The sequence below is a fragment of the Oncorhynchus nerka genome, linkage group LG13, assembly GCF_034236695.1.
Source record: "Oncorhynchus nerka isolate Pitt River linkage group LG13, Oner_Uvic_2.0, whole genome shotgun sequence".
In the NCBI taxonomy this organism is placed as follows: Eukaryota; Metazoa; Chordata; class Actinopteri; order Salmoniformes; family Salmonidae; genus Oncorhynchus; species Oncorhynchus nerka.
The window spans coordinates 48,451,306-48,473,426 of NC_088408.1; the positions used below are offsets into that span (position 1 = coordinate 48,451,306).

The 22,121-nt window shown below is 43.4% G+C and overlaps 1 protein-coding gene across 1 annotated transcript in view; it reads left to right on the forward strand.

Annotated features, from left to right (window-relative positions):
* The window catches only part of LOC115139619 (collagen alpha-1(XII) chain-like), a 98,091-nt gene that overhangs the window by 35,121 nt on the left and 40,849 nt on the right, over window positions 1-22,121 (forward strand). The window contains 22 exon segments of the mRNA XM_029677215.2: window positions 789-953; window positions 1,154-1,300; window positions 2,046-2,185; window positions 6,025-6,157; window positions 7,852-7,997; window positions 8,727-8,856; window positions 9,623-9,759; window positions 10,915-11,044; window positions 11,513-11,652; window positions 11,819-11,951; window positions 12,086-12,106; window positions 12,749-12,888; window positions 15,109-15,238; window positions 15,461-15,600; window positions 15,835-15,964; window positions 16,347-16,489; window positions 17,087-17,216; window positions 17,599-17,741; window positions 20,818-20,947; window positions 21,337-21,476; window positions 21,666-21,789; window positions 21,903-22,045. Of these exon segments, the coding sequence (XP_029533075.2) occupies window positions 789-953; window positions 1,154-1,300; window positions 2,046-2,185; window positions 6,025-6,157; window positions 7,852-7,997; window positions 8,727-8,856; window positions 9,623-9,759; window positions 10,915-11,044; window positions 11,513-11,652; window positions 11,819-11,951; window positions 12,086-12,106; window positions 12,749-12,888; window positions 15,109-15,238; window positions 15,461-15,600; window positions 15,835-15,964; window positions 16,347-16,489; window positions 17,087-17,216; window positions 17,599-17,741; window positions 20,818-20,947; window positions 21,337-21,476; window positions 21,666-21,789; window positions 21,903-22,045 (2,915 nt within the window).

A 22,121-nucleotide genomic window follows, 5' to 3' on the forward strand; every position in this document is an offset into this window, starting at 1 on the left:
AGAGAGGAGGGGATAGGGTCAAGCGGGCAGGTTGTTGGGCGGCCGGCCGTCACAAGACGCGAGATTTCATCTGGAGAGAGAGGGAGAAAGAGGTCAGAGCACAGGGTAGGGCAGTGTGAGCAGAACCAGCGGTGTCGTTTGACTTAGCAAACGAGGATCGGATGTCGTCGACCTTCTTTTCAAAATGGTTGACGAAGTCATCTGCAGAGAGGGAGGAGGGGGAGGGGAGGGGGATTCAGGAGGGGGGATTCAGGAGGGAGGAGAAGGTGGCAAAGAGCTTCCTAGGGTTAGAGGCAGATGCTTGGAATTTAGAAAGTGGCTTTAGCAGCAGCGACAGAAGAGGAAAATGTAGAGAGGAGGGAGTGAAAGGATGCCAGGTCCGCAGGGAGGCGAGTTTTCCTCCATTTCCGCTCGGCTGCCCGGAGCCCTGTTCTGTGAGCTCGCAATGAGTCGTCGAGCCACGGAGCGGGAGGGGAGGACCGAGCCGGCCTGGAGGATAGGGGACATAGAGAGTCAAAGGATGCAGAAAGGGAGGAGAGGAGGGTTGAGGAGGCAGAATCAGGAGATAGGTTGGAGAAGGTTTGAGCAGAGGGAAGAGATGATAGGATGGAAGAGGAGAGAGTAGCGGGGGAGAGAGAGCGAAGGTTGGGACGGCGCGATACCATCCGAGTAGGGGCAGTGTGGGAAGTGTTGGATGAGAGCGAGAGGGAAAAGGATACAAGGTAGTGGTCGGAGACTTGGAGGGGAGTTGCAATGAGGTAAACAATCTCTCGAATGTCTCTCTGTAGGTATGGCCTTGAACTATATCCTCACAAACAACTTCAAGACCAACGTGGGACTGCGTAAGGACTCGCGCAAGATCGGTGTGCTCATTACTGATGGCAAGTCACAGGACGAGATCATCACCAACTCCCAGGTGCTGAGGGATGAGAACATCGAGCTCTACGCCATCGGTGAGTGACCCTCCTAGTGTATAACTCTAAATCTGTCATGGTTCAGCGAATCATCAGGTCGTGACCATGTCAAGTGAAAACAGACATTTTACAATGAGAAGGTTTTCAACGCTTGGACTGTATGAAAAAGATGGATGAGAAGACAATATTTTTGTCCAGACCCCACATAAGTAAATAGTGTGGTGTTGTGTGACTTTTAGGTGTGAAGAACGCTGATGAGAATGAGTTGAGATCCATTGCCTCAGACCCAGATGAGATTCACATGTACAATGTGAATGATTTCTCCTTCCTGCTAGACATAGTGGATGAGCTCACCATCAACCTCTGTAACAGTGTGAAGGGTCCAGGTACTGTAAGGCCATCTCTCTCTTTCTCTTTCTCTTTCTCTTTCTCTTTCTCTTTCTCTCTCTCTCTCTCGCTCTCGCTCTCGCTCTCTAATTATCGAACTCTCTCCCAATCACTGAGAGAAACATGGATTTGTGAAGCAATGCTCAACTTAAAGTTTTGCTATTGTAAAATTATTCTCCCGAGTCAAGCTGTGTATTGTACTTGGTACAGCGGTTAGGGGTCTTTCTAATCTAAGATGCCAAAAGCAGCACAGATGGCAGAGAGCAGGCATTAGAAAGTAATTTAATCTGTCACCCAGAACAAGCTGTACTGATCTCTCCCATCAGTTGCATAAATGGATTAGCATAGAAGGCAGAGAATAGTAATAAGAGCAGCGTGATTAATGAGACGAGCCAATAAAAAGACAGATTGAACGCCAACACTTGGATTTTGTCTCGAAGGTTGCCTCACACACTTGATAAATTGAGTTTCTTCACTTATGTTACATAAGGTCCACCCATTTGATGGAAACTTTTGATTTTTGGACACACTCCTGTCCTTAAATCAAATTTAGGAGGAAACACAATGGTGATTTACTACACAGGGAGGGAAACTATTTCCTCAAGAAGACTTTGGTCTGATATATAGAAAAAGCTCCAACAGCACTGTGTCAATGAGGCTAAGGTGTTCGGGACAGATTTGTGAGAGTGTTCAGGTCATGAAATGTTTGACGTGTTTGCTCAATTCCCGCCACTTCCCGTGCAGGGGGCCTAGACCCGCCCACTAACCTGGTAACCTCCGAGGTAACCCACCACTCGTTCCGTGCTACCTGGACCGGTCCTGAAGGTCCTGTGGAAAAGTTCCGCGTCGACTACATGCCCGTGGTGGGAGGAATCACCGAACAGGTAAGCCTATAGCCTACAGTACTGTACCTCACTTACCTCACCTCTCCAAGCTCAGCACATCTCTCCACGTTTACTGCATTTGAACTGAAGAGCGTCAGCTCTCACACCTGGTTTAGATACAGTACACCCAAAATCGAATCAAATCCAAGTTTGTTGGTCGCATACACAGGTTAGCAGATGTAGCGAAATGCTTATGTTACTAATGCTAACAATGCAGTAAATTGTCAAACAGTACACAATAATAATAATAATAATACAAATTGAATGAATAAATCAAGAAATGTCGGGAACGAATCCAATTAATATCCAAATAGCACTGTAGCAGTAATCCAAATGCAATCCATATGTAAATACACCGGATGAATTTACACTATATACTAAGACTGTTATGTACAGCATTAGATACTGTATATTAGAGTGATCTATGTAAAGAATCCAGTGTATAGAATTGAACTAAAATGCAATGTACAGTGGTAGAAATAATAGAATGAGCTATGTGGCGGCAGAGAGGTCAGACGCAGGAGAGAGAACTGTGTTTCCAACGGCGCAGTTTATTCAACAAAAACTCACCGGGAAACATAACCCATCTAACAAATGGGTACAATGCCCTACGCACGACAGGACCAACGTGCACAAACACTTGCAAATAACAATCACCGACAAAAGACAATAAGGGGAAACAGAGGGTTAAATACACAACATGTAATTGATGGGATTGGAACCAGGTGCGATTCAAGACAAGACAAAAGCAAAGGAAAATGAAAAGAGGATCAGCGATGGCTAGAAGGTCAGTGACTTCGACCGCCGCCCCGAACAAAGAGAGGGACCAACTTCGAGCGGAAGTCGTGACAGTATATAAATACGCAGTACAAAACCCCACGTCAAGGGTAGCAGGGTAGCCTAGTGGTTAGAGCGTTGGACTAGTAACCGGAAGGTTGCAAGTTCAAATCCCCGAGATGACAAGGTACAAATCTGTCGTTCTGCCCCTGAACAGGCAGTTAACCCACTGTTCCTAGGCCGTCATTGAAAATAAGAATTTGTTCTTAACTGACTTGCCTAGTTAAATAAAGGTAAAATAGAAAATTTAAAAAATGGATAGAATTGCAGGAAATTAGCTCCAAATGTTCTACTGCCTGAGCTCCTGCTGCTCCTATAAAATATTAGCTCAAAAGTATTGTTGAACTCCTCCACCTAAATATAAACAGTACAAACATGAGTACCGGCACCTATTTCAGTCCAAGTCGAGCACTGTATGTATGTGAATGGTGTGTATAGACAGTATGTGAATAGAAAAGGTGTGTACAGCAGTAGTTATATAGGATGAGCCTTGACTAGAATACAGTATATTCTAGTCTATCTATCAGTGAAGTGAGAATGTTATAGAGGAGTATATATCATACCCCCCCCCAAAATAAAATATTCTAACCTCCCCTTTTATTGGTAATGGTGAGAAGTTAGCATGTCTTGGTTGGTATGAGTCTTTGTGCCTCTGTAACGTTCTCACTCACCATTATTCACGATTCATTCATCATTATCCATGATCATGGTAGCATCCACATTAATGTAGAAGTATTCAGAAACATATTATATTGTTATTTACAATACAAGTTTCTCCAAAATGACACAACACATTGTTTACCATACATTTTTATTTGGGCACAACATAATGTGGAACATAACCAAAACAAACTGCAAATGCATCCAACAAATTTGCAGGGTCACAAGCTGGATGTAGTCATTGCGCGCTAGGAATATGGGAACAAATGCTAAACTTTTGACTATTTGAATACACATGTCAGTAAATTTGTCCAGATACTTATTACCCCATGAAATGGAGGGACTAGATACATAAAGTGCTTTAATTTCTAAACATTAAAACAGATATGTTTGAAAATACCCTCAAATTAAAGGTCACTTTCTGTACTGTCACTTAATATGAAACATTTGATTGAAATCCAAAATGCTGGAGTAAAGAGCCAAATTAAATGTGTTGCTTCACTGTCCAAATAAATATGCAGAACGAGTGTGTAACAGAGAATTGGCTCTATTATTCCTTTTGTTCTGAATTCCTCTCTCAGACCTCTATGGTTCATCTTGCCAGAGGTGATCAGGGTCACTTAGGCAACGGCCTCATTTCACTTTGTTTATCCAGGAGTTTCTGAAGGAGGAACTGCCTTCTATGCTGCCTAACGGGAGATTTCATGGTTATCAAGTGTTATCCACAGTGAATTGTTTGCTTAAATCCACCTAGTTGTCATCATCGATCCGTTTCATCATGTTGATCAGATTAATTTGGCTCTCTTCTCACCCTTGAGAAGTGGACAACAGTGGCTGAGGCAGACCTGCATTCAGTTTCACATTTATGTGAAAGAATGGATCTATTCCATGCTTTGCTTTCATTGGCCCTCTTCAGGGTTTGGGTGGTTCTAGTGAGCCCTGTCTGAAAGCGAGACCAAAGAGTTTCCACTAGGCCTCAACCTAAGACCAGACCCAGTCAGTTTAATAATACATTGTATTTTAAGCACTTTTCTCGACTCCCAAAGACACTTTTCATACACAATAAAATCAGCAGGATAAAAAGCAAGAAGTATATAAAAGTACACTAAAAGTGAGGCCAGACTAACCATGGAGTACACTAAACATGATAACAGATTAACCAGGCAAGTGAACTAGACAGAGCATAAAAGCTAAGACAACAGAGAATGCGGGTAAGCCCGTGTGAAGAGGTGCGTCTTTAGTGTGGATTTGAATATGTGTATGGGTTGTGAGGTTCTGACATGGAGAGGGAGGGAGTTCCAGTTTTGGGGGGCTGAACTGCTAAAGCCCGGTCTCACATGGAGCAGAGTCTGGTGCGAGGGATGGTGAGGATGGTCATCCAAGTTTTCAATTCACGGAGACACTCTACAACAGAGGGGGGGTGACATAGTGGAGTTGGGGTTTGTGTGGATGTGGATTCGTGTGTCATCTGCATAACAGTGAAATCTGAGTAAAAATTGACAGAGGATTTGGCCAAGGGGTAGCATGTAAATACTAAACAGCAATGGATGTAACACTGAGCCGTGTGGGACACCTTGTGATACAGGGGCTGGGGCAGACATGCAGTTGCCAATGTAGACAAACTGTTGTCTATCAGATATATAGGAGTGGAACTAGGCAAGGAGTGTTCCGGAAACTCCAAGAAGCCTCTCCATACGGTCAGTTAAAATATAATGGCAGACAGTATCAAATACTGCAGACAGGCCCAGGAGGATAAGGATGAAGAGAGTGTTGAGAGCATCAGCAGCACAGAGGAGGTTGTTCACTACCTTTACCAAGGCAGTTTTAGTGCAATGTATAGCCCGGAAGCCTGACTGAAAGGGTTCGGAAAGTTCATGAGAGGCCATGTTTTGAAGGGGAGGTTTGAGATAGGCCTGTAGTTTAGACTTGTAACAAAACTTCTCCTGCTAGAAACGGATTATTGGCTTATCCATCCATACTCACCTCATTTCAAATGCTTGCGTTGGACCCCAAAAATCTTCTTCACACAAGTAAATCAGATTTAACATTGAATTTGATGATATATGTGCTCCGTTATTTTGGATAGCCCTCTGACATTTTGAAGAGAGAGTAGTATGTGTGCGAGAAGATTAGTTTTGTTAGTTTTGTTTTGGGGTTTCCTAAATGTGTGCCGTATTAGTTGGGACATTTGACTTTGACCTGCTGTAATTCCAATATAATCCCATGACGAATCTGCGGTTGCTGTTTATTTTCTGCTCAGCTTTTTGGACCATCCTCCTGTTGTACTTGGATTTTGAAGCGGGGTTTCCTGCATAACGACCGTGTTCCTTTGCACTCCTCAGATGATTGTCGATGGGGCGGTCACCACTGTGGTCCTGACCAAGCTGACCCCTCTGACGGAGTATGTGATCAACGTCTTCTCTGTGACCGGAGGGGAGACCAGCGAAGAGCCACTGAAGGGCACTGAAACCACCTGTAAGTGTTGCAGCCGTGCTGCTCCCTCTCCTCTCTGTCTTGTATTCCTCTTCCGCCGTTTCCTCACACAACCTCGTCCCAATTACCCAGAGTAAACCTTGTAATCACTTCCTGGAAAGGTGGCCCGGTTCAGCCAATCCAATAGCCTTATTTGGAAGTTGAATGACTCAGCAGAGCTGCAGATGAGATGAGTTTCGCAAAGACGTCTGTCGGTTGCCCTCAGGGATGATTAAAAGGGAACTTTAATGTAGGGATAGCAACACCGCTCCAATGAGTTCCACTGGTGTAGGAGCTCATTTGTTTCATTACGGTATACGATGCTGAAATTAACTACATCCCCATGCCCTCCATGCTTATTAGGCTGTTTTTAAATGGGTTGAACATGGATGGAACTTTATGTTGCTCTTGGAGGCGTATTATACAGGGTTGTTTACACCACCAGGGTTATATTGGGTGTATATCTGATTGGTGGCAGTAAAGTGTTAAACAACAAGTTCCCATAAGGTTTCCCTTCTTATGAGGAGAATAACCATTGTTCTCTCATTTCTGGGCCTCATTAAAAGTGTCTTAAGAAAACGGACATAATTTCACATGATGGTTAAATACACTGACCACTTTCATTGTTCTATTTGTACTTAATTAGTGGACGTTGTTACTTTTGAAATGTGTCCCTTTGATTTACATGGTGGATGTGCTAAGATATTTCTCACTCCCATAAAGCATGGTTATTGTTTTGTCGCCCTCCACTTGGACACCGTAATAGTAGGGTGAGATCACCATAGTTTCCTTTAGTTGTCAGTTTAAGCTAACACGTTGATCAGTGGTGGAAAAACGATTCAATTGTCATACTTGAGTAAAAGTACAGATACCTTAATAGAAAATGAATCAAGTAAAAGTCACCCAGTAAAATGCTACTTGAGTAAAAGTTTTTAAAGTATTTTGTTTTAAATATACTTAAGTATCAAAAGTAAATGGAATTGCCAAAATATACTTAAGTATCAAAAGTCAAAGTATAAATCATTTCAAATTCCTAATATTCGTTTATTACATTTTTATTTACAGATAGCCAGGGGCACATTCCAACACAATTTACAAACGAAGCATTTGTGTTTAGTGAGCCCGCCAGATCAGAGGCAGTAGGGATGGCCATGGATGTTCTTTTAATAAGTGTGTGAATTGGACCATTTCCCTGTCAAAATGTAATGAGTACTTTTCAGTTCCAGGGAAAATGTACGGAGTAAAAAGTACATTATTTCTTTAGGAATGTGGAATGAAGTAGAAGTTGGCAAAAAATATTAGTAAAGTACAGATACTCCCAAAAAACTACTTAAACTACTCGTACTTCAAAGTATTTTTACTTAAGTACTTTTCACCACTGACGTTTGCAACCCAAGTGGCACACTATTCCCTATAATAGTGCACTATTCTTGACCAGGGCCCTCCTGTGTAATCTGTTAGTGTGGCTCAGCTGTAAACACAGAGATGTGGGTGGCTGGGTTGTGTTGTGGATGTCAATAGACTAGAGTTAGGTGGGTAGCTGTGGTTGTAGGTTTTCCAACATTTCCAGAAGATGGGCAGGGAATCTGCTCTCCTGATGTTAGGGTGGAGCTTGTTCCACTGTTGGGGTGCCAGGATAGAGGAGAGCTTCGACTGGTGGTGACTAACTGTGGGTTTCCTACCTGCTCTCTCCGCAGTGCCACTACCCGGGGTGATCAAGTTGACTGTGTACGACGAGACCATGACCACCTTTAAGGTGAGGTGGGAGAAGGCTGAAGGGGCGACAGGCTATATGCTGCTCTACCGTGCCATCAATGCCACTGTGCCCACTGTGGAGAAAGAGGTGAGTAGGAGAACACACGCACGCACACACACACACACACACACACACACACACACACACACACACACACACACACACACACACACACACACACACACACACACACACACACACACACACACACATATCCTGGTGGAGGACGCGTTGGATAGGAGCTCCATGTGCATGATCAGCATATCCCCATCCAGTTTATAACTCCTTGAAGCCAAGGCCTCTGCTAGTGGGGCCTTACTCATTCCAGATGGCAATGTGATGATCTCTGCACAGAGCAGGAAGTGGACGTTTACAGTGGTGTTCAGGCAAGGCCTACAAAAAAACAGACCCTTTGGACCCATAGGGTAATGGGAAGGACTTGCTCATGCTGACCCTGTGCAGATGATTTTTTCACCAGTGAAGTCATTGAGATGATATTAACCAAAGAAAATCTTAACAAATGCTGTATATTTTGAACTGCAGGCTTCTGCAAGGGCTGGCAAGACATAGTGTACCCTTTAGAGGGATTTCACTATGGACTGAAGGCAGCAAGGCAGGCATACCAGTTAGCGCTGTGAACCAGGTGTTCAAAAGGTGTCCTTTTGACAAGTCCTGTCTTGTTGTTTTGTTCCCCTTTGTCGTCCGGCCTGCTCTAACACTCTCTCTCTCTCTCTCTCTCTCTCTCTCTCTCTCTCTCTCTCTCTCTCTCTCTCTCCCTCTCCCCTTCCCCCCTCTCCTGCCTCCCCTGCCGTGCAGGTACGAGTTGGGGCAGATGTGAATGATGTTCAGCTGAAGGATCTTATCACCGACACAGCGTATACACTCACCCTGTTCGCCCTACATGGAGTGGCAGCCAGCAACCCCCTCATAGACCAAGGAGTCACCTGTATGTTCCTCTTATCTCTGTCTCTCTTTATTTCTCTCTCTTTCTCTGTCTCTCTTTGTGTCTCTCTCTTCCTCTCTCGTCTCTCTTTCTCTCTCTTTCTCTCTTTTTGTCTCTCTCTCTCTCTCTCTCTCTCTCTCTCTCTCTTTTGCTCTCGCTCTCTCTCTCTCTCTCTCTCTCTCTCTCTCTCTCTCTCTCTCTCTCAATTTCAATTAAATTTAAGGGGCTTTATTGGCATGGGAAACATATGTCTACATTGCCAAAGCAAGTCAAATAAATAATACACACAAGTTAAATAAACAATAAAAATGTAACAGTAAACATCACACTCACAAAAGTTCCAAAAGAATAAAGACATTTCAAATGCCATATTATGTCTATATACAGTGTTGTGACGATGTGCAAATAGTTAAAGTACAAAAGGGAACACAAGCAAACATAAATATGGGTTGTATTTACAATGGTGTTTGTTCTTCACTGGTTGCCCTTGTTGCTGTGATGCCACATGGGTATTTCACCCAATAGATATGGGAGTGTATCAACATCTCTTTCCCCCACCATGACCCTATAGAGCTGTGTACTACCTTACAATACATAGATGGGTCTAAGACTCACTAACTTTCACTCCCTTGCCCCCTCTACCACACGCTCTCTTTTCAATTCAAGGGCTTTATTGGCATGGGAAACATGTGTTAACATTGCCAAAGCAAGTGAGGTAGATCATCTTTTCTCCCTCTCTATCCCTTTCTCTGTCATTCCTCTTACCCAGTGCCCTTGCCACCATCGGGTAATCTGAGGATCACTGGTGTCACCCATAGTGCCATGAAGCTCAGATGGGACGCATCCCCAGGGAAAGTCCTCAAGTACATCATCACCTACAAGCCAGAGGAAGGAGAGCTCAAAGAGGTGACGAGAGCACCACACATTTAAACAGGCCTGTCGCTAATATAGAATTTTCCTTTCAATTTGAAAGGTTTTGAAACACAATCTCTAGCTACAGCAATAAATAACATGTATGGTTAAGCCCTATGGGCCCTGGTCAAAAGTAGTACACTATGTAGGGAATGGGGTGTCATTTAGGACACACAAATACTGTCCTCAAGGTTCTACAGTGGTGCCATGAGGTCATGGGAAAAGTGTGAGTGAGGAACTCAACGTTCTCTATGATCGCCTAGCTGTTTAGGGAAGGCCACTGAAGTCAGGGGTTATAATAGCAGCCCTTTCAGTAGACTGGGATCTTGACTCCATGGGCAGGCCAGCACACGTCGATGTGGGGAAAGAAGCCTACTGGCAGTCAGAGAAGACCCTGGCCCCAGCACCCAGCCACAGGCTCAGAGATATATCACTGGCGTCACTCGTCATCATTTCTCACTTACATTTAAGAGACCGCCAAGCTGTGAAGAAAGCTCAAAATTGATGTTGAAGGAGGTGTCTCTTTGGACACCCCTGAAAGAACCTCCAGAAATGACTGATGGATGAGCTATGGGCCTCCACTGGATACATCCAACCAGCTCCTCTCATGGATAACATCTGAAGTCTGCTGTCTCCAAAGTAGCCTCTCTCTGTGGATTTATGTTCTAAGGTCTGCCCTGTCGGTTGCCACAGATTTTTCCTCCACGTTACAATTGGAGGACTGTCGCTGTTATGGACACCTTTTTCTTGATTTTCTTTCTCGAAGTTTGAAGTGGAAACTGAATTGAAAGAGACATTTATCCGCATTCCTGCTGGAAGCTTTTTGACTTCAAGGGTTTTTCCTACCATTAAACATCCTCTGGAATTACCAATATAGCCGGAGGACTTTTCTAAGGACACGTACTATTATTCATGAGGCTTTTCTCAAATGTGCTGATGACGTTTAGAAATAGCAAGGAAAGAAATTGGAGAGAGGAAAGAGGGGGATTTCACTTCGAGAACATTGTGTTGGTTAACATCAATGTTCAAAATGGGACAATCTGAGTTTATGTTAATGTTAGTAGTGGGAGTTCATGCTAGTTGTTCAGCAGAAAATACGGTTGTTAATTGTTTGTTGATCCTATAATCCTAATACCCCTTTTCTGCCAGGTTGAAGTCAATGGTGATATAACATACCTGCCTCTTACCAACCTCATCTCTCAATCTGAGTACGACGTTGCTGTCACCCCAGTTTACGACGAAGGCATTGGAAACTCTATGCTTGGACAAGCCATTACAGGTACACAATCGTTTGTCTGATTTATTGTTTGGCTGACGAGCAGTAGATTAGAGATTAGTGTGTCTGTAATGGTGAGAATTGAGTGTGTCTGTATGGTGAGAATTCAGTCTGCAGATCCCCCTTGGATTCAGCCTCTCGTCTTTCTAGATGAAGCCCAAACATGAAGCCACTGTTCCCTGAGGGGAGTGTGTGTGTGTGTGTGTCTAGTTAATTGTGTGTTTGTGTGTGTCTGCTGTCACTCACTGCATGGGGCCTTCTTCATCATTAATCACAGATGATTTGAGGACATTTTGTTTTACTCACACGCAAAAACCCATTTGTCGACGATTGTTCCACAAAATGGACTCGCAGCAAAAATGTTCCTCACATGGTTCGCAGCCCTTCTGATGAAATGGCTGTGCCTCATCTCTCAGGACTTCCTCATGATAATCACGTCTCCCTCTCTCACGTCTCTGTCCATGTGTACAGATGTTGTTCCTGCCCCGCAGAATCTGAAGTTGTCCGAGGTGACCCAGACCTCGTTCAGGGCCACCTGGGAACACGGGGCCCCTGACGTGGCCCTCTACCGAATTGGCTGGACCAAGAAGGGAGAGAACAACTTCCAATATGTACGTTGATCAAGTGGCTAGCCGACGGTGATCGCTGACTGGACTATCTACTGCTATAGAGCGGACAGGATTGAATGGAGTGGTGAAATGTGACTGTTTATGCTTTCTCACTCAACTCTCTCTTTCCCTCTCCCTTTCTCACTCCCCCCACCCCTCCCCTCTCCAGTCTATCCTGAACAGTGATGAAACGTCCCATAATCTGGAGAACCTGGATCCGGACACCCTGTATGATGTCACCGTCACGGCCATCTACCCAGACGAGTCAGAGAGCGAGGACCTGATTGGCAGCCAGCGCACATGTAGGTTGACCCTTCTCTTCTTCTCCTCTGTCATCCTCCTATCAATTCCATTCATGTTTTCCAGTTAGACCACAGATGTGGTCCACAGCGTATTGAAATAACCTGTTGTTCTCTTTAACGTTCTCTTTTTCCAGTGTTAAAGATGACCACACCTGGTATGTTATTTGAAACGGAGAAGGACATTGTCATTGTAATATTCATGACTATAATTATTATGGTAATGCGAACGATAATGACAGTGTTGTTGATGGAAAACACACTTAAAAATAAATCATCATCTGCATGTGCATTGATGTGCCTTTAAAGAGCTGCAAATGCAAAAGTGTGACTACTGACCCGCAGGGACCGGACATTCCACCACAGACACCTCATTGTCAACCATTCGTCATAATATCATTTCTCATGTCATTTAATGTCGTTTTTCATGCCGTAATGTTGTCCTTCCTCATGTCTTTAATGTCAAGCCTCATCATGTCACAATGTCTTCCTTATCAATGTCCCCATCATTAGAAATGCATGTGCCATATTTAATGGTAACCTGACCGGCTGCTTCACTCTCCTTTTGTGTCGCTTATGTGTTCTTCCTCACCAAATCATGTGTACTTCATCACCAAATCATGTGTTCCCATCATCTCACCCCCCCCCCCCCCCCATCATTACCGTCATTGCTTCATCCAGCTTCATGACCCCCAAGTGATCATTTGGGAATTGGTAAAGGCTGTGTCATGTGCCCTGCAGCCATTGTATATACATGACCACTGTCTTGGGTCAGTGTATTGATTGTAATGTGTTCCTAGCTCCCACTGGACCTCCGCAGAACTTGCAGGTGTTCAACGCGACCACGGTCACTCTGACAGTGAAGTGGGACCACGCCCCAGGTCCCGTACAGAACTACAAGATCTCTTTCCAACCTGTAGCTGGAGGCAAAGCTCTCTCAGTAAGTCACACAACCTCCAGTAGTTTCTTGAAACATTTGAATAATTCTAACTAAGAGTGTATTTTGAGCAACTGATAAGCTTTGGCCGCCCATGACGACCCTGACTACTAAATCCTTTAACTTGATTAATTATACCTTCTGGGTATGATATCTCTCAGTTTACTCACCTATAATTTAGAGTAGGTTGTTCTTACTTTCTGGTCTGTAAGTGAGCGGTGATGTCGGTTGTTATCAGTGTAATTTCTCCAATGTGCCTGAAGTAGTTTAACCCCAATGATGAAAACGGGAAAATCTGTGCATCAGTACTTTTTAAGGCCAACAGATAAACAGCCCAAAACCTTAAAAGGGATAGTTCACCCAAATTACAAAATAAAATATTGGTTTTCTTAACCTGTAAGCAGTCTATGGACAAGGTATGACAGCAATCCATGCGCTGGTTTAGTTTCCCTGGCACTGTTTCCACATGCTAACGTTTGAGCATTTATGGCACAAATCTCATTCAAATCATGGGACCGATGTTAGCATTTTTTTGCACATCATGTTAAAATCATCTGTAAGTGACTTTCAGCAATACATTTGAGATACTTTTGGATGATTTGGACATGACGTGCAAAAAAGGCTAACATCGGTCCCATGACATCAATGGGATTTGTGCCACAAATGCTACAACGTTAGCATGTGGAAATAGTGCCAGGAAAACTAAACCAAAGAATGGATTGCTGTCATACATTTTCCGGAGACTGCTTACAGGGTAACGAAACCAATATGTCATTTTGTAACTCGGCCAAAACTATGCCTTTAAAGTCAAAGGGCTAAATCCGTGTGCATAGAAGTACTGAAGCATTTCTGAATTGGTTCATTGTAACATGAAATCCCTTGCCTCTTGGGACCCACTAGTGGTCTCCCCCCCCCACTGACAAGAGTAGTAAGTAGTAGTCCCGTGTGGGTCAGTTGGCAGAGCATGGCGCTGGTCTGTGGGTTCAATTCCCACAGGGGACCAGAACTAAAATGTGTAAAATGTAAATGTATTAACAACAGGCTCTTTTGTCTTCCTGCACATCGTTAGTTTGACATTTGATCATGACATTGTCTTCCTATCCGGTCTGTTTGTGTACTTACTGTATCTGGCAGCCAAGCCCACATTCCTAACTGATAACTTAATTGTGAGCAGCGACGGAAATTGCTTGGGAATTCCTTTAGGAACTTTTGGGGGTTGACAATGCGCTAATATGAAAAGAATTTGGTTAGTTAAACAATTTTCCTAAGTGTCTCTGAGAAGTTATGACAGGGCACCCCAAACAAGGTGTCAGTTCTCTAAACCGTGATCTCAACATGACACCATTGGGACAGAGCTGTTGCATGTACATCTGATCGCGTCATAGCACATTATTGCTATTATAGTACTGTGTCTCTGTACACTTAAAACAGTATGGAGACATCTGCTGCTGTGGGTCTGAAGACTTGTTGATTTAACATAAGGCATATAAGCCAGGCATGACGTTCACACTTGGGTGATATGAGGATCCTCAAGTGCCTTTCTCCGATATGATGGTTTAGGGATGTCAAAGCACAAACAGTGGATGTGTTGCTGAGGTGAGCTGCGAAGTAGATATGTCAGATATAAGCAAATGCAATGGAAACGGCATCGTATGTCTTTCCGCTCAATGGCTTAGCCGCTTCCTGCTGTCAATAGTTGTTGCTTACTGTAGTGCCCATTAATCGGCATGATGTTGCAACGTAAAAGGCTTCCATGACGTCCAGTGTCCCTCAAGACCATTTCGTCTTCCCTTTACATACTACTTGTTGATGAACAGAGTAGTGTGAGAAAGGCAATTGTTTTCTCCTAAGGTGTTTGAATGAGCAACTCTGTTCACACAAATGGCATCAGGTAAATAAACGATTCATGTATTGGTTGATTATAGAGAAACTCAATTGCTGCTTTGATAGAGTTGGAGTTTACATTGGTCACGTTTGGATGGCTTCCCCGGGACAGTGTCGAAGAACTCTGCTTGGCCTCAACTGCCGAGGTAGCTAGCTAGTGGGCTTCAGGGCATTTAGTCTCAGAGCCGAGGAAAGCGCTAACCATTGAAACAGTGTTACTTGTCATCCATCTATCAGCCCTTTATAATGTATTGCTCTCTAAACTTTGAAGTGAGAGGTTCTATCCTCCCAGAGACATAGAAAAGACTCTGACTTGTTGACATGTTGTCTCCCAAACAGACCCAGGTAGGAGGGAAGAAGAACAGTGTCATCCTCCAGAAGCTAACGCCTGACACTCCCTACTCTGTCACCGTGGCTGCCATTTACCCCAGCGGAGAGGCCAAAGACATCTCAGGCCGAGGAAAGACCAGTAAGTGGACCTGACGACAGGATCTCTCGAACCCTCAGGCGTATAACAGGCCAGAGAACACCCACAACATTCCCCCAATAGATGTATACTTTTAGAGTACAATCAATAGAGAAGATAAGACCATTTTGTACAGGATTTTGACTTCAGTTCAATCAATATTATAACAAGAACACACAGTCAAATGTTTGAAACCCCATATTAAAGCCATTTGGTTTTACGCAGAGCCTCTTGGTGGAGTAAAGAACCTGCAGGTGATCAACCCCACCATGACCACCCTGAACGTGAAATGGGAGGCGGCCGACGGGAAAGTGAAAGAGTACAAAGTCATCTATGTACCTGCTGCCGGTGGAGCTGAGAGCATGGTAGGCATGGTAGGACCGGTAGGAAGTCTCTCAGCGTACAGTTGGCTGACTGTAGAAAATACTCCCAACAATTCACATCCAAAAATAAGAATTAGCATATCACTGTATTGTTTGATATAGTTTGTTTTATGAATCACAAAATATGGTAAACAACTACAGTATCTTCAGTCAAACAGGGTTGCATAGGCATGTTGGCCGTCGTTAATAGTTGGGTTGTGTTTGTGTAATGTAAAGGAGACTGTGGATGCCACTTCCACCACCACGGTTCTGAAAGGCCTCCTGCCAGACACCCTCTACACCGTCTCACTGGTGCCTGTCTATGAAGTGGGAGATGGACAGAAACAGTCTGAGAACGAAAAGACAAGTAAGACTGGCTGACATCTACGTCTAAAGATCGTTAAAGATCTTCTAAAGATCACTTATTCAGTGATCTTTTCAGGGACTGATAATGGCCTTCTTAAAAGCCGATTTATGGAGTGAATCCATAAATAACCACCAATGCGGAGGATAACTCTACATTGAGTCTGTATTTGAACTTTATACAGACTCCTTGCAATACCAAGTTCAATCAGTAGAATGTTTCAGGGACTGCCTCATGGCCTTGAAACCCATTAGTATCATCAATGGAGAGGTTAACTCTTCATTGCTGGATTTTAACTTCATACAACCTTGATAAGATAGTACTTTATTAAGTTCTATCAATCAATATAATGTGATATTATTAAAGCCTCTTTTGGCGTATCCAGGGCCCCTGGGTGGAGTGAGAAACTTGCAGGTGACCAATCCCACCATGACCACTTTGAATGTGAAATGGGAGCCAGCCGATGGGAAGGTCAAGGAGTACAACGTCTTCTATGTACCTGCTGCTGGTGGAGCTGCTGAGGCCATGGTAGGACGAGTACTGTAGCTGATAGTGTAGAAATCGTTGTTTCCCCATTGCTTGTGTCGTGGAAATTCTACAGAGGGATATTCAAAGTCAAATTTAATGAATAATTGTTTTTGTACGTTAGCTGGAGAGGTTCCAACAAACTTGATGCAACATAGTACACGTCTGTCAGGAGCTCCACGGGGGCTGTCCGTTAGTCCTCTAATGTACTGCGTACACAGACAGTTATATTTGCATGATTCAGTTGAATCATTATTCGTAATTAATTCATCATTCATGTTTGGTTCATGCATGTGACCGACAAATACTGGTTCTTGAATGTGACAGACCAATACCTCACAATGCTTCTTCTCTCCAAGCTATAACCTTGAAACTGAGATATTCTTTCGTTCTCAAAACAAGGTTCTGGGCATACTGCCAAATTGCAGATGCTGATAGTGAGGATTCATTCAGTCAGTCCCTTGCATGAACACAGAAATTGGTTATTAGAAAAGCACAAACATAACATTTTCCATTCAACTTGCCATATAAAACATGTATAGTTGGCATGTTGGTAGTGGGCAGTCATTAATAGTTGGGTTGTGTTTGTTTAATGTAAAGGAGACTGTGGATGCCACTGCCACCACCACAATTCTGAAAGGCCTCCTGCCAGACACCCTCTACACCGTTTCACTGGTGCCTGTCTACGAAGTGGGAGATGGACAGAAACAGTCTGAGAACGAAAAGACAAGTAAGACGGGCTGACATCTACGTCTAAAGATCGTTAAAGATCTTCTAAAGATCACTTATTCAGTGATCTTTTCAGGGACTGATAATGGCCTTCTTAAAAGCTGATTTATGGAGTGAATCCATAAATATCCACCAATGCGGAGGATAACTCTCCATTGAGTTTGTATTTAAACTTTATACAGACTCCTTGCAATACCAAGTTCAATCAGTATAATGTTTCAGAGACTGCCTAATGGCCTTGAAACCCATTAGTATCATCAATGGAGAGGATAACTCTTCATTGCTGGATTTTAACTTCATACAAACTTGATAAGATAGTACTTTATTAAGTTCTATCAATCAATATAATGTGATATTATTAAAGCCTTTTTTGGCGTATCCAGGGCCCCTGGGTGGAGTGAGAAACTTGCAGATCACCAATCCTACCATGACCACACTGAACGTGCGCTGGGAGCCAGCTGAGGGGAAAGTCAAAGAATACAAAGTCTTATATGTACCTGCTGCTGGTGGTGGTGCTGAGGCCATGGTAGGTAGGGCTGGGAATTGCCAGGGATCTCACAATACGAAATCACAATACTTAGCTGCCAAAAACAATGTATATTGCAATTCTCACGAGAGAGAATTGCAGAGAGACAAGAGAAAACTGGTTTTGATCAGGCAGGGAAATAAATGTGCTAAACGCATGTTGGCTCACTATTTAAAATAAGATAGAAAACAAGCTATAGGATGAAACATACTGGAATTCTGGAGCAGGTACAGCCAACTACAGTAGCAAAAACATACATACAGTGCTTTCGGAAAGAATTCAGACTGTTTACTTTTTCAACATGTTGTTACGTTACAGCCTTATTCTAAAAATGATTTTTTTTTTAATCCTCAGCAAACTACGCACAATACCCCATAATGATAAAGCGAAAACAGGTTTTTAGACATTTTTGCAAATGTATTAAAAATTGAAAACTGAAATACCTTATTGACGTAAGTATTCAGACCCTTTGCTATGAGACTTGCAATTGAGCTCAGGTGCATCCTGTTTCCATTGAGCATCCTTGAGATGTTTCTACAACTTGATTGGAGTACACCTGTGGTAAATTAAATTGATTGGACATGATTTGGAAAGGCACAAATCAAATCAAATCAAATGTATTTATATAGCCCTTCGTACATCAGCTGATATCTCAAAGTGCTGTACAGAAACCCAGCCTAAAACCCCAAACAGCAAGCAATGCAGGTGTAGAAGCACGGTGGCTAGGAAAAACTCCCTAGAAAGGCCAAAACCTAGGAAGAAACCTAGAGAAGAACCAGGCTATGTGGGGTGGCCAGTCCTCTTCTGGCTGTGCCGGGTGGAGATTATAACAGAACATGGCCAAGATGTTCAAATGTTCATAAATGACCAGCATGGTCGAATAATAATAAGGCAGAACAGTTGAAACTGGAGCAGCAGCACGGTCAGGTGGACTGGGGACAGCAAGGAGTCATCATGTCAGGTAGTCCTACACACCTGTCTGTATAAGACACCACAGTTGACAGTGCATGTCAGAGCAAAAACCAAGCTGAGGTCAAAGGAATTGTCCGTAAAGCACCACAACAGGATTGTGTCGAGACACAGATCTGGGGGAAGTTACCAAAACATTTCTGCAGCATTGAAGGTCCCCAAGAACACAGTGGCCTCCATCATTCTTAAATGGAAGCACCAAGACTCTTCCTAGAGGTGGCCGCCCAGCCAAACTGAGCAATCGGAGAGAGGGGCCATGGTCAGGGAGGTAACCAAGAACCAGATGGTCACTCTGACTGCGCTCTAGAGTTCCTCTGTGGAGATGGGAGAACCTCCCAGAAGGACAACCATCTCTGCAGCACTCCATCAATCAGGCCTTTATGGTAGAGTGGCCAGACGGAAGCCACTCCTCAGTAAAAGGTGCATGACAGCCCGCTTGGAGTTTGCCAAAAGGCACCTAAAGACTCTCAGACCATGAGAAACAAAATTCTCTGGTCTGATGAAACCAAGATTGAACTCTTTGATCTGAATGCCAAGCGTCACGTCTGGAGAAATCCTGGTACCATCCCTACAGTGAAGCATGGTGGTGGCAGCATCATGCTGTGGGGATGTTTTTCAGCGGCAGGGACTGGGAGTCAAGTCAGGATCGAGGCAAAGATGAATAGAGCAAAGTTAGGAGAGATCCTTAATGAAAGCCTGCTCCAGAGTGCTCAAGAACTCAGACTGGGGCGAAGGTTCACCTTCCAACAGGACAACGACCCTAAGCACACAGCCAAGACACTTGCAGGAGTGGCTTCGGGATAAGTCTCTGAATGGCCTTGAGTGGCCCAGCCAGAGCACGGACTTGAACCCGATCGAACATCTCTGGAGAGAACTGAAAATATCTGTGCAGCAACGCTCCCCATACATCCTGACAGAGCTTGAGAGGATCTGCAGAGAAGAATGGGAGAAACCCCCCAAATACAGGTGTGCCAAGCTTGTAGCGTCATACCCAAATCGACTCGAGGCTGTAATCGCTGCCAAAGGTGCTTCAACAAAGTACTAAGTAAAGGGTCTGAATACTTATGTAAATGTGATATTTCTGTTTTTTATTTGTAATAAATTAGCAAAAAATTCTAAAAAGCAGTTTTTGCTTTGTCGTTATGGGTGTAGACAATTTAATCCATTTTAGAATAAGGCTGTAACATAACAAAATCTGTAAAAAGTCAAGGGGTCTGAGTACTTTCCGAAGGCACTTGGGTACAAGCTTGGCACACCTGTAGTGGGCAAGTTTTTCCCATTCTTCTCTACAGATCCTCTCAAGCTCTGAAAGTAACAGTCAAAAGTTTGGACACAGCTACTCATTCAAGGGTTTATCTTTATTTGTACTATTTTCTACATTGTAGAGTAATAGTGAAGACATCAACACTATGAAATAACATATATGCAATCACGTAGTAACCAAAGAAGTGTTAAACAAATCAAAATATGTTATATTTGATATTCTTCAAAGTAGCCACCCTTTGCCTTGATGACAGCTTTGCACATTCTTGGCATTCTCCCAACCAGCTTCATGAGGTAGTCACCTGGTATGCATTTCAGTTAACAGGTGTGCCATGTTAAAAGTTCATTTGTAGAATTTATTTCCTTCTTAATGCGTTTGAGCCAGTTTTGTTGTGACAAGGTAGCTGTCATCAAGTCAAAGGGGGGCTACTTTGAAGAATCTCAACTATAAAATATATTTAGATTTTTTTTAACACTTCTTTTGGTTACTACATGTTTCCATATGTGTTATTTCATAGTTTTTATGTCTTCACCATTATTATTATACAATGTAGAAAATAGTCAAACTAAAGAAAACCCCTGGAAGGAATGGGTGTGTCCAAACTTTTGGCCGGTACTGTATGTGTATATATATATATATCAATATATTATCTCCCTCAAATTATTTTGCGATTATATAAATTGCGATTTTTTTTTCTCCCCCTCATCACTAATTACGACTAGTACTCTAGCTGACAGTTTTGTTAGAAATGGTTGTTTTCATGCCATTCAAAACATGTATAGTTGGCATGTTGGTAGTGGGCAGTCGTTAATAATAGTTGGGTTGTGTTTGTGTAATGTAAAGGAGACTGTGGATGCCACTTCCACCACCACGGTTCTGAAAGGCCTCCTGCCAGACACCCTCTACACCGTCTCACTGGTGCCTGTCTATGAAGTGGGAGATGGACAGAAACAGTCTGAGAACGAAAAGACAAGTAAGACTGGCTGACATCTACGTCTAAAGATTGTTAAAGATCTTCTAAAGATCACTTATTCAGTGATCTTTTCAGGGACTGATAATGGCCTTCTTAAAAGCTGATTTATGGAGTGAATCCATAAATATCCACCAATGCGGAGGATAACTCTACATTGAGTCTGTATTTAAACTTTATACAGACTCCTTGCAATACCAAGTTCAATCAGTATAATGTTTCAGAGACTGCCTAATGGCCTTGAAACCCATTAGTATCATCAATGGAGAGGATAACTCTTTTTTTGCTGGATTTGAACTACATGCAAACTCCATAAGATACGATGGTACTTGTAATAAGTACTATCAATCAGTATCAAGTTATATTATTAAAGCCCTGGTTGGTGTGTCCAGAGCCTCTTGGTGGAGTGAAGAACCTGCAGGTGACCAACCCCACCATGGTCACATTGAACGTGAAATGGGACGCGGCCGAGGGGAAAGTCAAAGAGTACAAAGTCATCTATGCACCTGCTGCCGGTGGAGCTGAAAGCATGGTAGGACTGGTAACTGACAGTGTAGAAAGTGTGGTTACTGTCAAGGGTATGAGTACTCATAATCCTTATACACTCCTGTTTGACTGAATATAGTTGCTTGTCATATTTTGTGATTTATACAACCTTAGTTATTGTTATGTTGGGAGTGGGCAAACGTTAATACTTGTATTGTGTTTGCATAATGTAAAGGAGACTGTGGCTGGAACCAACACAGTCCTGAAGGGCCTCACATCAGACACCATTTACACCGTTTCAGTCGTGCCGGTCTACGAAGTGGGAGATGGCAAGAAGATGTCTGAGAATGGAAAGACAAGTAAGCCCGGCTGACATCGGACGAAGGACGGAGATAATGATACTTTCAGAGTATCATAAGTAGAGGGTAGCTCTTCATTAATGGCTTTTAACTTGAACTTTGGTGTGTCCAAGGGCCCCTGGGTGGAGTGAAGAACTTGCAGGTGATCAACCCCACAATGACCACCCTGAACGTGCGCTGGGAGCCAGCCGATGGGAAAGTCAAGGAGTACAAAGTCTTCTATGTACCTGCTGCTGGTGGAGCTGCTGAGGCCATGGTAGGACGAGTGCTGTAGCTGATAGTGTAGAAATGGTTGTTTCCCCATTGCTTGCCATATAATAACACATGTATGT